At 49.9% G+C, this 17,019-nt stretch overlaps 1 protein-coding gene across 1 annotated transcript in view; it reads left to right on the top strand.

The window, feature by feature from the left end:
• Positions 1-15,604, top strand: part of LOC140406112 (neuronal PAS domain-containing protein 4-like) — a 50,666-nt gene extending 35,062 nt beyond the window's left edge. The window contains exons 5-7 of the mRNA XM_072494266.1: positions 5,180-5,315; positions 5,726-6,843; positions 14,344-15,604. Of these exons, the coding sequence (XP_072350367.1) occupies positions 5,180-5,315; positions 5,726-6,843; positions 14,344-14,372 (1,283 nt within the window). The 3' untranslated portion in view covers positions 14,373-15,604. The remainder of the gene's footprint in view (positions 1-5,179; positions 5,316-5,725; positions 6,844-14,343) is intronic.
• The last annotated feature ends 1,415 nt before the right edge of the window (positions 15,605-17,019 follow it).

The raw sequence follows: 17,019 nt of genomic DNA on the forward strand, positions 1-17,019 counted from the left end.
CACACACACTGACTCTCACTGGGATACAGTTCCACACACACTGACTCTCACTGGGATACAGTTCCACACACACTGACTCTCACTGGGATACAGTTCAACACACACTGACTCTCACTGGGGTACATGTCCACACACACTGACTCTCACTGGGGTACAGTTCCACACACACTGACTCTCACTGGGGTACAGTTCCACACACACTGACTCTCACTGGGGTACAGTTCCACACACACTGACTCTCACTGGGGTACAGTTCCACACACACTGACTCTCACTGGGGTACAGTTCCACACACACTGACTCTCACTGGGATACAGTTCCACACACACTGACTCTCACTGGGGTACAGTTCCACACACACTGACTCTCACTGGGTTACAGTTCCACACACACTGACTCTCACTGGGGGACAGTTCCACACACACTGACTCTCACTGGGATACAGTTCCACACACACTGACTCTCACTGGGGTACAGTTCCACACACACTGACTCTCACTGGGGTACAGTTCCACACACACTGACTCTCACTGGGATACAGTCCCACGCACACAGACTCTCACTGGGATACAGTTCCACACACACGGACTCTCACTGGGGTACAGTCCCTCACACACGGACTCTCACTGGGAGACAGTTCCACACACACTGACTCTCACTGGGATACAGTTCCACACACACTGACTCTCACTGGGGTACAGTTCCACACACACTGACTCTCACTGGGGTACAGTTCCACACACACTGACTCTCACTGGGATGCAGTTCCACACACACTGGCGCTCACTGGTGTACAGTTCCACACACACTGACTCTCACTGGGGTACAGTTCCACACACACTGACTCTCACTGGGATACAGTTCCACACACACTGACTCTCACTGGTATACAGTTCCACACACACTGACTCTCACTGGGGTACAGTTCCACACACACTGACTCTCACTGGGACACAGTTCCACACACACTGACTCTCACTGGGATACAGTTCCACACACACTGACTCTCACTGGGATACATTTCCACACACACTGACTCTCACTGGGATACAGTTCCACACACACTGACTCTCACTGGGATACAGTTCCACACAGACCCTGACTCTCACTGGGGTACAGTTCCACACACACTGGCTCTCACTGGGGTACAGTTACACACACACTGACTCTCACTGGGATACAGTTCCACACACACTGACTCTCACTGGGGTACAGTTCCACACACACTGACTCTCACTGGGATACAGTTCCACACACACTGACTCTCACTGGGGTACAGTTCCACACACTGACTCTCACTGAGATACAGTTCCACACACACTGACTCTCACTGGGGTTCAGTTCCACACACACTGACTCTCACTGGGGTACAGTTCCACACACACTGACTCTCACTGGGATACAGTTCCACACACACTGACTCTCACTGGGGTACAGTTCCACACACACTGACTCTCACTGGGGTACAGTTCCACACACACTGACTCTCACTGGGGTACAGTTCCACACACACTGACTCTCACTGGGATACAGTTCGACACACACTGACTTCCACTGGGATACAGTTCCACACAGACCCTGACTCTCACTGGGATACAGTTCCACACACACTGAGTCTCACTGGGATACAGTTCCACACACACTGCCTCTCACTGGGATACAGTTCCACACACACTGTCTCTCACTGGGATACAGTTCCACACACTCTGACTCTCACTGGGGTACAGTTCCACACACACTGACTCTCACTGAGATACAGTTCCACACACACTGACTCTCACTGGGGTACAGTTCCACCCACACTAACTCTCACTGGGTTACAGTTCCACACACACTAACTCTCACTGGGACACAGTTCCACACACACTGACTCTCACTGGGATACAGTTCCACAAACACTGGCTCTCACTGGGATACAGTTCCACACACACTGACTCTCACTGGGTTACAGTTCCACACACACTGACTCTCACTGGGGTACAGTTCCACACACACTGACTCTCACTGGGATACAGTTCCACACACACTGACTCTCACTGGGCTACAGTTCCACACACACTGACTCTCACTGGGGTACAGTTCCACACACACTGACACTCACTGGGGTACAGTTCCACACACACTGACTCTCACTGGGGATATAGTTCCACACACACTGACTCTCACTGGGAGACAGTTCCACACACACTGACTCTCACTGGGATACAGTTCCACACACACTGATTCTCACTGGGGTACAGTTCCCCACACACTGACTCTCACTGGGATACAGTTCGACACACACTGATTCTCACTGGGGTACAGTTCCACACACACTGACTCTCACTGGGGTACAGTTCCACACACACTGACTCTCACTGGGAATACAGTTCCACACACACTGACTCTCACTGGGAGACAGTTCGACACACACTGACTCTCACTGGGATACAGTTCCACACACACTGATTCTCACTGGGTTACAGTTCCACACACTCTGACTCTCACTGGGGATACAGTTCCACACACACTGACTCTCACTGGGATACAGTTCCACACACACTGACTCTCACTGGGATACAGTTCGACACACACTGATTCTCACTGGGGTACAGTTCCACACACACTGACTCTCACTGGGGTACAGTTCCACACACACTGACTCTCACTGGGGATAGAGTTCCACACACACTGACTCTCACTGGGAGACAGTTCGACACACACTGACTCTCACTGGGATACAGTTCCACACACACTGATTCTCACTGGGTTACAGTTCCACACACTCTGACTCTCACTGGGGATACAGTTCCACACACACTGACTCTCACTGGGATACAGTTCCACACACACTGACTCTCACTGGGGTACAGTTCCACACACACTGACTCTCACTGGAATACAGTTCCACACACACTGACTCTCACTGGGATACAGTTCCACACACACTGACTCTCACTGGGGTACAATTCCACACACACTGACTCTCACTGGGGTACAGTTCCACACACACTGACTCTCACTGGGATACAGTTCCACACACACTGACTCTCACTGGGGTACAGTTGCACACACACTGACTTTCACTGGGATACAGTTCCACACACACGGACTCTCACTGAGATACAGTTCCACACACACTGACTCTCACTGGGATACAGTTCCACACACACTGACTCTCACTGGGGTACAGTTCCACACACACTGACTCTCACTGGGGTACAGTTCCACACACACTGACTCTCACTGGGGTACAGTTCCACACACACTGACTCTCACTGGGGTACAGTTCCACACACACTGACTCTCACTGGGGTACAGTTCCACACACACTGACTCTCACTGGGGTACAGTTCCACACACACTAACTCTCACTGGGGTACAGTTCCACACACACTGACTCTCATTGGGATACAGTTCCACACACACTGACTCTCACTGGGATACAGTTCCACACACACTGACTCTCACTGGGGTACAGTTCCACACACACTGACTCTCACTGGGGTACAGTTACACACACACTGACTCTCACTGGGGTACAGTTCCACACACCTGACTCTTACTAGGATACAGTTCCACACACACTGACTCTCACTGGGGTACAGTCCCACACACACTGACTCTCACTGGGGTACAGTCCCACACACACTGACTCTCACTGGGATACAGTTACACAAACACTGACTCTCACTGGGATACAGTTCCACACACACTGACTCTCACTGGGGTACAGTTCCACACACACTGACTCTCACTGGGGTACAGTTACACACACACTGACTCTCACTGGGGTACAGTTACACACACACTGACTCTCACTGGGATACAGTTACACACACACTGACTCTCACTGGGGTACAGTTCCACACACACTGACTCTCACTGGGATACAGTTCCACACACACTGACTCTCACTGGGGTACAGTTCCACACACACTGACTCTCACTGGGGTACAGTTCCACACACACTGACTCTCACTGGGATACAGTTCCACACACACTGACTCTCACTGGGATACAGTTACACACACACTGACTCTCACTGGGGTACAGTTCCACACAGACCCTGGCTCTCTGGGGTATGAGCTTCCCAGTTGCTTTTGTTGATGGAATCTGAATCTTGGTTAATTTCGAAGTTGCGGGAAACTGCAATAAAAATTGCGGGAACGCTGACCTCATCTTGTAGCCACAGTATTAATGTGGCTGGGTCCAGTTCAGTTTCTGATCAATGGTAACCCCCAGGATGTTGATTGTGGGGATTCAGCGATGGTAATGCTATTGAATGTCAAGGGGCGGTGGTTAGATCCTCTCTTATTGGAGATGGTCATTGCCGGGCACTTGTGTGGCGTGGATGTAACTTGCCCCTTGTCAGCCCCGAGCCTGGATATTGTCCAGGTCTTGCTGCATTTGGACAGGGACTGCTTCACTATCTGAGGAGTGGCGAATGGTGCTGAACATTGTGCAGTCACCCGCAAACATCCCCACTTCTGACCTCATGATGGAAGGGAGGTCATTGATGAAGCAGCTGAAGATGGTTGGGCCGAGGACACGACCCTGTGGAACCCCCGCAGTGATGTCCTGGAGCTGAGATGATTGACCTCCAACCACCACAACCATCTTCCTTTGTGCCGGGTCTGACCCCAACCAGCGGAGAGTTTTCCCCCTGATTCCCATTGGCTCCAGTTTAGCTCGGGCTCCGTGATGCCACACTCGGTCAGATGCTGCCTTGATGTCGAGGGCAGTCACTCTCACCCCACCTCTGGCATTCAGCTCTCTTGTCCATGTTTGAACCAAGGCTGTAATGAGGTCAGGAGCTGAGTGACCCTGGCGGAACCCAAACCGAGCGTCCGTGAGCAGGTTATTGCTGAGTAAGTGCCGCTGGATAGCTCTGTTGATGACTCCTCCCGTCACTGTGCTGATGATGGAGAGGAGACTGATCGGGCGGTAATTGGCTGGGTTGGATTTGTCCTGTTTCTTGTGTACAGGACACACCTGGGCAATTTTCCACATTGCCGGGTAGATGCCAGTGTTGTAGCCGTACTGGAACAGCGTGGCTAGGGGTGCGGCAAGTTCTGGAGCACAAGTCTTCAGTGTTGTAGCTGTACTGGATAAACTCGGCAATTGTCCTCTCAACAGATGTTGCATACTGAAGAATATTGACTGAGTAATTAGAATGTGCGTGTTTAAACTGTTGCAGTGACTAATGTTGGTGCGGCTGGTGTTGAAATCGTGGCTCGCCTTCAGCACCAAGACTACAGCTGGGTATGGGTGTACACGAGGGCACATCTGGACCGATCGACACACACAGTGGAGTGCTGCCACCTTGTGATCAGGTAAGGAGCTGTCAGTGGCAATAATGGGGGGGGGGGGGGGGGGCGGTCTGAGATAACAGTTGGCTTTCGAAAGATGGGGTTGTACTGACTGAAGATGGATGTTGGGTGGTGAGCTGAATCTCTCTGGTTGTGTGATGAACGGTTACTGTTACACTGTACCCTTGTCATCATGTCAGGCGATATCCCCTTTAAGACCGGGCTTGGAACCCTGGGGAACTCCGCTTCCGGCTCCGCCCATCTCTGGGCCGTATATAAGGGGCCGCCTTGTGGGCAGTGCAGCAGTCAGCACACGTCTCAGCTCTAACATAGTTCTTAGTTTATTAAAGCCTTCTTTACTGTTCACACTCTAAGCGTCGTTATTGAGGGTACCTCAGGTTGTAACGTTCCTGTTTCTTTGCTTCTCTTTGCAGTGAATGTGAGGCTGTTCACCTTCGTCGAAAACTCTTCCCCCCCCACCTGGATGTCTGCCCCTTTGATCAGCGCTCACGGCTGATACGTCCTCACCGCCGCCATAGTCCTCAGAGTTCTGGCCAGTTTTGTCCCTCCGGGGATGGCTCACAATCTAAGGCCCCGCCTCCAGTCCCCATCCATTGGCCGGGCCACGGTCCTGGGGACCCCCAAACAGCGCCGCCGTCCAACAGCCCAAAGAGAAAGCGGCTCGCCACCGTGGCGAACGAGACGAGCTTTGTCGAGCTCACCAGTCTCTCCGAATTGTTGATGCACGGAGACCCTCTCCTGTCCAGCGATCCATCTGTATTGGGGACCTGTCCAGCAGACAGTGAGACTCCAGGCCATATCCCTGCCTACACACTCCAGTACAAGCCATTCGCTCAGGGTGCCGGGAGTCCAGCTGATGGCTTTGATTTTGCCGGTGAACTGAATGCCATGTCAGGGTACGCAGCTCACCACAAACTCGCCATGTCCCAGGACCAGGGCGACGCCCCCTTGGTGCCAGACTTTGTGTCAACTCCAGAGGGGTCAGGTGACGTCCACATGTCTTCTCAATACACTGAGAAGGAATGGACAGAGATCAGCATTCTGGCAGAACAGATCAGCGGCCTGGCACAGGGCTTTGCGGTCTACAGTACCCCAGGTGAAGTGGCTGATCTACAGGGGGCGGCGCCACCCAGACAGGTGGCCTCAGAGTGGGCCGAGTGTCTGCAGCAAGATAATCTTGGCCAACCCTGGGGCGACCCCACCCCCCCGCGACGGGACAATCGCCTCTGCCTCGATGCTCACATTGTCGGGGCTGGGGATGGGGCAGATCGCAGCTCCATCAGCCCCGACCCCTCGGTCTGTTCGATGGAGCTCAGCTTGTCCCCAATGGGGAACGGAAGCCACTTCAGCCCCCACGGTGCCCGTGCCGGACCCTTGCCCTCACCCTGTGACTGGGAAGCAGATTTCATCCTGGAGGAGTTGGCTGCCTGCCAATCAATGTTCGAAATGTGGGAAGTCCAGAATCCAAATGAAGAATTTAAGGATGAGTTGTATCAACTCACCGACAGCCTTCGGAGAGGCCCACAGAAAGGTGGGAGGAATCATTGTGAGTCTGCCTGTGTCCTGAATCAGTGTGAGTCTGTCTGTGTCCTGAAACAGTGTGAGTCTGCCTGTGTCCTTAATCAGTGTGAGTCTGTCTGTGTCCTGAATTAGTGTGAGTCTGTCTCTGTCCTGAATCAGTGTGTGTCTGCCTGTGTCCTGAATCACTGTGAGTCTGTCTGTGTCCTGAAATAGTGCGAGTCTGCCTGTGTCCTGAATAACTGTGAGTCTGCCTGTGTCCTGAATCAGTGTGAGTCTGCCTGTGTCCTGAATAACTGAGAGTATGCCTGCGTCCTGAAATAGTGCGAGTCTGCCTGTGTCCTGAATAACTGTGAGTCTGCCTGTGTCCTGAATCAGTGTGAGTCTGCCTGTGTCCTGAATAACTGTGAGTCTGCCCGCGTCCTGAATCACTGTGAGTCTGTCTGTGTCCTGAACTAGTGCGAGTCTGCCTGTGTCCTGAATAACTGTGAGTCTGCCTGTGTCCTGAATAACTGTGCGTCTGCCTGTGTCCTGAATCAGTGTGAGTCTGTCTGTGTCCTGAAACAGTGTGAGTCTGTCTGTGTCCTGAATCAGTGTGAGTCTGCCTGTGTCCTGAATCAGTGTGAGTCTGTCTGTGTCCTGAATCAGTGTGAGTCTGCCTGTGTCCTGAATCAGTGTGAGTCTGCCTGTGTCCTGAATCATTGTGAGTCTGTCTGTGTCCTGAATCAGTGTGAGTCTGTCTGTGTCCTGAAACAGTGTGAGTCTGCCTGTGTCCTGAATCAGTGTGAGTCTGCCTGTGTCCTGAATCACTGTGAGTCTGCCTGTGTCCTGAATCAGTGTGAGTCTGTCTGTGTCCTGAATCAGTGTGAGTCTGTCTGTGTCCTGAAACAGTGTGAGTCTGCCTGTGTCCTGAATCAGTGTGAGTCTGCCTGTGTCCTGAAACAGTGAGAGTCTGCCTGTGTCCTGAAACAGTGTGAGTCTGCCTGTGTCCTGAAACAGTGTGAGTCTGCCTGTGTCCTGAATCAGTGTGAGTCTGTCTGTGTCCTGAATCAGTGTGAGTCTGCCTGTGTCCTGAATCAGTGTGAGTCTGTCTGTGTCCTGACTGTGTCTGTCTGTGTCCTTAATCAGTGTGAGTCTGTCTGTGTCCTGAATTAGTGTGAGTCTGTCTCTGTCCTGATTCAGTGTGTGTCTGCCTGTGTCCTGAATCACTGTGAGTCTGTCTGTGTCCTGAAATAGTGCGAGTCTGCCTGTGTCCTGAATAACTGTGAGTCTGCCTGTGTCCTGAATCAGTGTGAGTCTGCCTGTGTCCTGAATAACTGAGAGTCTGCCTGCGTCCTGAAATAGTGCGAGTCTGCCTGTGTCCTGAATAACTGTGAGTCTGCCTGTGTCCTGAATCAGTGTGAGTCTGCCTGTGTCCTGAATAACTGTGAGTCTGCCCGCGTCCTGAATCACTGTGAGTCTGTCTGTGTCCTGAACTAGTGCGAGTCTGCCTGTGTCCTGAATAACTGTGAGTCTGCCTGTGTCCTGAATCAGTGTGAGTCTGTCTGTGTCTGAATCAGTGTGAGTCTGCCTGTGTCCTGAATCAGTGTGAGTCTGCCTGTGTCCTGAATAACTGAGAGTCTGCCTGCGTCCTGAAATAGTGCGAGTCTGCCTGTGTCCTGAATAACTGTGAGTCTGCCTGTGTCCTGAATCAGTGTGAGTCTGCCTGTGTCCTGAATAACTGTGAGTCTGCCCGCGTCCTGAATCACTGTGAGTCTGTCTGTGTCCTGAACTAGTGCGAGTCTGCCTGTGTCCTGAATAACTGTGAGTCTGCCTGTGTCCTGAATCAGTGTGAGTCTGTCTGTGTCTGAATCAGTGTGAGTCTGCCTGTGTCCTGAATCAGTGGGTGTCTGTCTGTGTCCTGAATCAGTGTGAGTCTGTCTGTGTCCTGACTGTGTCTGTCTGTGTCCTGAATCAGTGTGAGTCTGTGTGGGTCCTGAATCAGTGTAAGTCTGCCTGTGTCCTGATTCAGTGTGAGTCTGCCTGTGTCCTGACTGTGTCTGCCTGTGTCCTCAATCAGTGTGAGTCTGTCTGTGTCCCGAATCAGTGTGAGTCTGCCTGTGTCCTTAATCAGTGTGAGTCTGTCTGTGTCCTGAATCAGTGTGAATCTATCTGTGTCCTGACTGTGTCTGCCTGTGTCCCGAATCGGTGTGTCTTCCTGTGTCCTCCATCAGTGTGTGTCTGCCTGTGTCCTGAATCAGTGTGAGTCTGCCTGTGTCCTGAATCAGTGTGAGTCTATCTGTGTCCTGAATCAGTGAGTCTGCCTGTGTCCTGCATCTGTGTGAGTCTATCTGTGTTCTGAATCACTGAGTGCCTGCCTGTGTCCTGAATCAGTGTGATTCTGCCTGTGTCCCGAATCAGTGTGAGTCTGCCTGTGTCCCGAATCAGTGTGAGTCTATCTGTGTCCTGAATCAGTGAGTCTGCCTGTGTCCTGCATCAGTGTGAGTCTGTCTGTGTCCTGAAACAGTGTGAGTCTGTCTGTGTCCTGAATCAGTGTGAGTCTGCCTGTGTCCTGAATCACTGTGAGTCTGTCTGTGTCCTGAAACAGTGTGAGTCTGCCTGTGTCCTGAAACAGTGTGAGTCTGCCTGTGTCCTGAATCAGTGTGAGTCTGTCTGTGTCCTGAATCAGTGTGAGTCTGTCTGTGTCCTGAATCAGTGTGAGTCTGTCTGTGTCCTGACTGTGTCTGTCTGTGTCCTTAATCAGTGTGAGTCTGTCTGTGTCCTGAATTAGTGTGAGTCTGTCTCTGTCCTGAATCAGTGTGTGTCTGCCTGTGTCCTGAATCACTGTGAGTCTGTCTGTGTCCTGAAATAGTGCGAGTCTGCCTGTGTCCTGAATAACTGAGAGTCTGCCTGCGTCCTGAAATAGTGCGAGTCTGCCTGTGTCCTGAATAACTGTGAGTCTGCCTGTGTCCTGAATCAGTGTGAGTCTGCCTGTGTCCTGAATAACTGTGAGTCTGCCCGCGTCCTGAATCACTGTGAGTCTGTCTGTGTCCTGAACTAGTGAGAGTCTGCCTGTGTCCTGAATAACTGTGAGTCTGCCTGTGTCCTGAATCAGTGTGAGTCTGTCTGTGTCTGAATCAGTGTGAGTCTGCCTGTGTCCTGAATCAGTGTGTGTCTGTCTGTGCCCTGAATCAGTGTGAGTCTGTCTGTGTCCTGACTGTGTCTGTCTGTGTCCTGAATCAGTGTGAGTCTGTGTGGGTCCTGAATCAGTGTGTCTGTCTGTGTCCTGAATCAGTGTAAGTCTGCCTGTGTCCTGATTCAGTGTGAGTCTGCCTGTGTCCTGACTGTGTCTGCCTGTGTCCTCAATCAGTGTGAGTCTGCCTGTGTCCCGAATCAGTGTGAGTCTGCCTGTGTCCTGAATCAGTGTGAGTCTGTCTGTGTCCTGAATCAGTGTGAATCTATCTGTGTCCTGACTGTGTCTGCCTGTGTCCCGAATCGGTGTGTCTTCCTGTGTCCTCCATCAGTGTGTGTCTGCCTGTGTCCTGAATCAGTGTGAGTCTGCCTGTGTCCTGAATCAGTGTGAGTCTGCCTGTGTCCTGAATCAGTGAGTCTGCCTGTGTCCTGCATCAGTGTGAGTCTATCTGTGTTCTGAATCACTGAGTGCCTGCCTGTGTCCTGAATCAGTGTGATTCTGCCTGTGTCCTGAATCAGTGTGATTCTGCCTGTGTCCTGAATCAGTGTGAGTCTGCCTGTGTCCCGAATCAGTGTGAGTCTGTGTCCTGAATCAGTGAGTCTGCCTGTGTCCTGCATCAGTGTGAGTCTGTCTGTGTCCTGAAACAGTGTGAGTCTGTCTGTGTCCTGAATCAGTGTGAGTCTGCCTGTGTCCCGAATCAGTGTGAGTCTGCCTGTGTCCTGAATCAGTGTGAGTCTATCTGTGTCCTGAATCAGTGTGAGTCTGCCTGCGTCCTGAATCAGTGTGAGTCTGTCTGTGTCCTGAATCAGTGTGAGTCTGCCTGTGTCCTGAACCTGTGTGAGACTGCCTGTGTCCTGCATCAGTGTGTGTCTGCCTGTGTCCTGAATCACTGTGAGTCTGCCTGTGTCCTGAATCTCTGTGAGTCTGCCTGTGTCCTGCATCAGCGTGTGTCTGCCTGTGTCCTGAATCACTGTACGTCTGCCTGTGTCCTGAATCAGTGTGTCTGCCTGTGTCCTGAATCAGTGTGAGTCTCCCTGTGTCCTAAATCAGTGTGAGTCTGTGTCCTGAATCGGTGTGAGTCTGCCTGTGTCCTGCATCAGCGTGAGTCTGCCTGTGTCTTGAATCACTGTGAGTCCGCCTGTGCCCTGAATCAGTATGTGTCTGCCTGTGTCCTGAATCACTGTGAGTCTGCCTGTGTCCTGAATCACTGTGAGTCTGCCTTTGTCCTGAATCAGTGTGAGTCTGCCTTTGTCCTGAATCAGTGTGAGTCTGTCTGTGTCCTGAATCAGTGTGAGTCTGCTTGTGTCCTAACTGTATCTGCATTTCAGGTTTTTCCCGCTAATAGGTGACCCGTTAGCCTTTGGGTTTCACCCAATAGTAGCACTTTGTTCTGTCGCATGTCTTCTCGGCTCACCGCCTGTATTCCCTGTGCACTGTTATACACCGCCTGCAATCACAGCACATCGCCTGAATTCACTGTGCACCGTTATACACCGCCTGTAATCACAGCACATCGCCTGAATTCACTGTGCACTGTTATACACCGCCTGTAATCACAGCACATCACCTGAATTCACTGTGCACTGTTATACACAGCCTGTAATCACAGCACATCGCCTGAATTCACTGTGCACTGTTATACACCAGCTGTAATCACAGCACATCGCCTGAATTCACTGTGCACTGTTATACACCGGCTGTAATCACAGCACATCGCCTGAATTCACTGTGCACTGTTATACACAGCCTGTAATCACAGCACATCGCCTGAATTCACTGTGCACTGTTATACACCGGCTGTAATCACAGCACATCGCCTGAATTCACTGTGCACTGTTATACATTGCCTGTAATCACAGCACATCGCCTGAATTCACTGTGCACTGTTATACACCGGCTGTAATCACAGCACATCGCCTGAATTCACTGTGCACTGTTATACATTGCCTGTAATCACAGCACATCGCCTGAATTCACTGTGCACTGTTATACACCGGCTGTAATCACAGCACATCGCCTGAATTCACTGTGCACTGTTATACATTGCCTGTAATCACAGCACATCGCCTGAATTCACTGTGCACTGTCATACATCGCCTGTAATCACAGCACATCACCTGAATTCACTGTGCACTGTTATACACAGCCTGTAATCACAGCACATCGCCTGAATTCACTGTGCACTGTTATACACCAGCTGTAATCACAGCACATCGCCTGAATTCACTGTGCACTGTTATACACCGGCTGTAATCACAGCACATCGCCTGAATTCACTGTGCACTGTTATACACCGCCTGTAATCACAGCACATCACCTGAATTCACTGTGCACTGTTATACACAGCCTGTAATCACAGCACATCGCCTGAATTCACTGTGCACTGTTATACACCGGCTGTAATCACAGCACATCGCCTGAATTCACTGTGCACTGTTATACATTGCCTGTAATCACAGCACATCGCCTGAATTCACTGTGCACTGTTATACACCGGCTGTAATCACAGCACATCGCCTGAATTCACTGTGCACTGTTATACATTGCCTGTAATCACAGCACATCGCCTGAATTCACTGTGCACTGTCATACATCGCCTGTAATCACAGCACATCGCCTGAATTCACTGTACAAAACTCTGGTACGGCCGAATTTGGAGTATTGCGTACAGTTCTGGTCACCACATTATAGGAAGGATATGGAAGCTTTGGAAAGGGTGCAGAGGAGATTTACCAGAATGTTGCCTGGTATGGAGGGAAGATCTTATGAGGAAAGGCCGAGGGACTTGAGGCTGTTTTCGTTAGAGAGAAGAAGGTTAAGAGGTGACTTAATTGAGGCATACAAGATGATCAGAGGATTAGATAGGGTGGACAGTGAGAGCCTTTTTCCTCGGATGGTGATGTCTAGCACGAGGGGCCATAGCTTTAAATTGAGGGGAGATAGATATAAGACAGATGTCAGAAGTAGGTTCTTTACTCAGAGAGTAGTAAGGGCGTGGAATGCACTGCCTGCAACAGTAGTGGACTCGCCAACATTAAGGGCATTCAAATGGTCATTGGATAGACATATGGACGATAAGGGAATAGTGTAGATGGGCTTTAGAGTGGTTTCACAGGTCGGCGCAACATCGAGGGCCGAAGGGCCCGTACTGCGCTGTAATGTTCTATTGTGTGTGCGTGGGATTCCTCCGGGTGCTCCGGTTTCCTCCCACAGTCCAAAGATTTTCAGGTTAGGTGGATTGTCAATTGCCCCTTAGTGTCCAAAAGGTGAGGTGTGGTCATGGAAATAGAGCATCAGCGGGCTGCTCTTTCCAAGGGCCGGTGCAGACTCAATGGGCCGAATGGCCTCCTTCTGCACTGTGGGGATTCTATGATCCTGAGGATTCGACACCACCTCAGATTACTCTGGATAAGAACTGGGAACAGGAGTGGGCTCACATCGAACCTCTTGTATGAAAATGTCCAGTTGCTTGGCCCCCAACAACTATCTGCTGAATTTGGTAAGATGTGGACACTTACTGAGGATGTTGTCCAGAATTGTGATGCGTTCCACAAACTCCTATTACGGCAGACAATCATCTGCACTAACATCTCAACATATTTAATTATTTTAATGTAATTAATTCACTTGGTTTATTTCAAACAAATTCATTCAACTAAATCGAGCATCTCCTTCCCTGTGGAATTCGCAATCTGCGCAAACTCTCCATTTTGCTCACATTACAATCCAGCTCGCTCTCGCATTACAATCTTATGTCCTATGCTCTCACAGACACCTTCTAAGCAACACTCTAGTTGTTAGCTTCCAAGTGACAACAATTCCCCCTATTTACACCTACACCACCTAATGACTCAACACAAGTGTAACTACTATACACCAGGTAGTCTATAATTACCGGACACAACCTGCAAATTATGTATACCATCTGCAATTAATGTAAGCCTGTAATTACAGTACGAGGCCGGATTCACTGTACACCGCCTACACTGAGGTGTTCTGACTGTATTAGGGGTTATTCTGCCTGTCCTGAGATGTTGTCTGTATTAATTAGAAGTTATTGTGTCTGTACTGAGATGTTCTGTCTGTGATCAGGTGTTCTGCCTGTACTGAGATGTGCTGTCTGTATTAGGTTATTCTGCCTGTACTGAGGTGTTCTGTTTGTATTAGGGGTTATTCTGCCTGTACTGAGGTGTTCTGCCTGTACTGAGATGTTGTTTGTATTAGGGGTTATTCTGCCTGTACTGAGGTGTTCTGCCTGTACGGAGGTGTTCTGTCTGTATTGATGCAAATTTCTTATGTTTAACACTATTTAACCTAGTCTTTCTCTCTTTCTGCTTTCAGATGGGGCTCTGGAAAGGTCTGTGTTTTAAACTAAGTCTGTGACTTACCCTGTTGAGTATGACACATTGTCATGTGTTCTGAAGCTGCAGCCACCTGAACACCACCTTAACACAGATTGTGTGTGTGTGAGATGTGTGTGTGTGTGTGTGTGTGAGATGTGTGTGTGTGTGAGATGTGTGTGTGTGAGAGATGTGAGTGTGTGTGAGAGATGTGAGTGTGTGTGAGGTGTGTGTGAGATGTGAATGTTTGTGTGTGTGAGAGTGAGGATTTATGAATATTCAAGGTGATGTCTGGAATAATGTTACTGTATAGTCTAATAATACTGTGTAAGTGAGTAGGTTTTTATAATAATAATCTTTATTAGTGAGACAAGTAGGTTTACACTAACACTGCAATGAAGTTACTGTGAAAAGCCCCTAGTCGCCACATTCCGGCGCCTGTTCGGGTCACAGAGGGAGAATTCAGAATGTCCAATCCACCTAACCTGCACATCTTTGGGCTGTGGGAGGAAACCGGAGCACCCGGAGGAAACCCACGCAGACACGGGGAGGACGTGCAGACTCCGCACAGACAGTGACCCAAGCCGGGAATCGAACCCGGGACCCTGGAGCTGTGAAGCAACAGTGCTAACCACTGTGTTATCGTGCTGCCCTTTTGATTTAAAACCAGCCCATTGGCACACGGTCACATGGTAACCAGTGCCCTGTTATTATGGGATGGTTTCACATGTCACTTTGTACGTGTTCTTGGTTGAAGGCGGGTGGGGGAGGGGAGTTGCTGGACACTCCGTGTCGAATACTGTCAGTGAAAATGACAGGTACTGTAGCAGCTAATGATTAATGATGGGCTAACAAGTGGTGGATTATTAGTGACTGTCAACTAGTGACAAGTATAACCAGTGATAGAGTAACAGGAACAATAGCAATAATTAGAAGTGATAATAATAGTGACGGAGTGATTTATGTTAGCGATGGATAATTAATGACTGTTACCTCGTCACAGTTGCTCTATCAGCCAGTACCTAATAATTAGTGATAAAGTAAACAGACAGTAGCAACTAGTAACTAATAAACAGTAACCGAATAGCAGGTACTTCAGCAGCTAGTGATGAATAACTAGTAATAGTGGGACTGGCATGGTGGTAACGAGTACCATTTTATTCTATCAGGTATAACCAGATGTAAAATGTATTTTTCTTGGGTGAGCTTTTCTGTTGACTGTGATGTCTACGATTGATGCTACTCTGCTGAATGTTTCCATTCTGTTGGTAAAACAAATAAAGTTGAAACCACTTTGATAAGCACAGCACAGATCTCCGTGATTAACTTGTCCAATGCTGCTCGTCACAAAGAACAAAGCACGTTATCTCTGGGCTTGAGGCAAACAAAGAACAAAGAAATGTACAGCACAGGAACAGGCCCTTCGGCCCTCCAAGCCCGTGCCGACCATGCTGCCCGACTAAACTACAATCTTCTACACTTCCTGGGTCCGTATCCCTCTATTCCCATCCTATTCATGTATTTGTCAAGATGCCCCTTAAATGTCACTATCATCCCTGCTTCCACCGCCTCCTCCGGCAGCGAGTTCCAGGCACCCACTACCCTCTGCGTAAAAATCTTGCCTCGTACATCTACTCTAAACCTTGCCCCCTAGTAATTGACCCCTCTACCCTGGGGAAAAGCCTCTGACTATCCACTCTGTCTATGCCCCTCATAATTTTGTAGACCTCTATCAGGTCGCCCCTCGACCTCCGTCGTTCCAGTGAGAACAAACCGAGTTTATTCAACCGCTCCTCATAGCTAATGCCCTCCATACCAGGCAACATTCTGGTAAATCTCTTCTGCACCCTCTCTAAAGCCTCCACATCTTTCTGGTAGTGTGGCGACCAGAATTGAACGCTATACTCCAAGTGTGGCCTAATTAAGGTTCTATACAGCTGCAACATGACTTGCCAATTCTTATACTCAATGCCCCGGCCAATAAAGGCAAGCATGCCGTATGCCTTCTTGACTACCTTCTCCACCTGTGTTGCCCCTTTCAATGACCTGTGGACCTGTACTCCTAGATCTCTCTGACTTTCAATACACTTGAAGGTTCTACCATTCACTGTAGGAGGAACAGTTTCCTGCTGATCTTCAGGACATCAGCAAGGTTCAATCGAGAAGGAGGACAAGGGGAGGGAGATTGGGACAAGATTAGAGGCACGAGACTTTTTTAAAAAAAAGTTTAATTTGAGGACATTGGTGGCATTGTTGGAGATGTGGGTGCTGGACACGCAGCCTTCTTGCACCTGGGTGGTTTATGTGTTTGCAGCTCTGTGGGTCAATCTTGGCTCCGTTGAATCACAAGGCTCCAGATTCAAATCCCATTTCAAAGCACGAGTATAAAACCCAAGGCTGACACTGCAGTGCAGCGTTGAGAGAGTGCCACACTGTTGGAAGTGCCATCTCTCAGCGGGTGTGAGTCAAGGTACCATCCACCTGCTCGGGCATTATTTTCAAGAGCGGGGCATTTCCGCTCGGTGTCCTGGCCAATATTTATCCCTCACTCCAACATTGCCAAACAGACTTTCACATTGCTGCGTGTGGGATCTTCCTGTGCCCACTGGTTTTCCCACATGACATCAGTGACGAGACTGCGGAAAGTGCTCCATTAGCTGTAAAACGCATTGAGCTG

The sequence above is a fragment of the Scyliorhinus torazame genome, unplaced genomic scaffold (assembly GCF_047496885.1).
Source record: "Scyliorhinus torazame isolate Kashiwa2021f unplaced genomic scaffold, sScyTor2.1 scaffold_252, whole genome shotgun sequence".
Taxonomy (NCBI): Eukaryota; Metazoa; Chordata; class Chondrichthyes; order Carcharhiniformes; family Scyliorhinidae; genus Scyliorhinus; species Scyliorhinus torazame.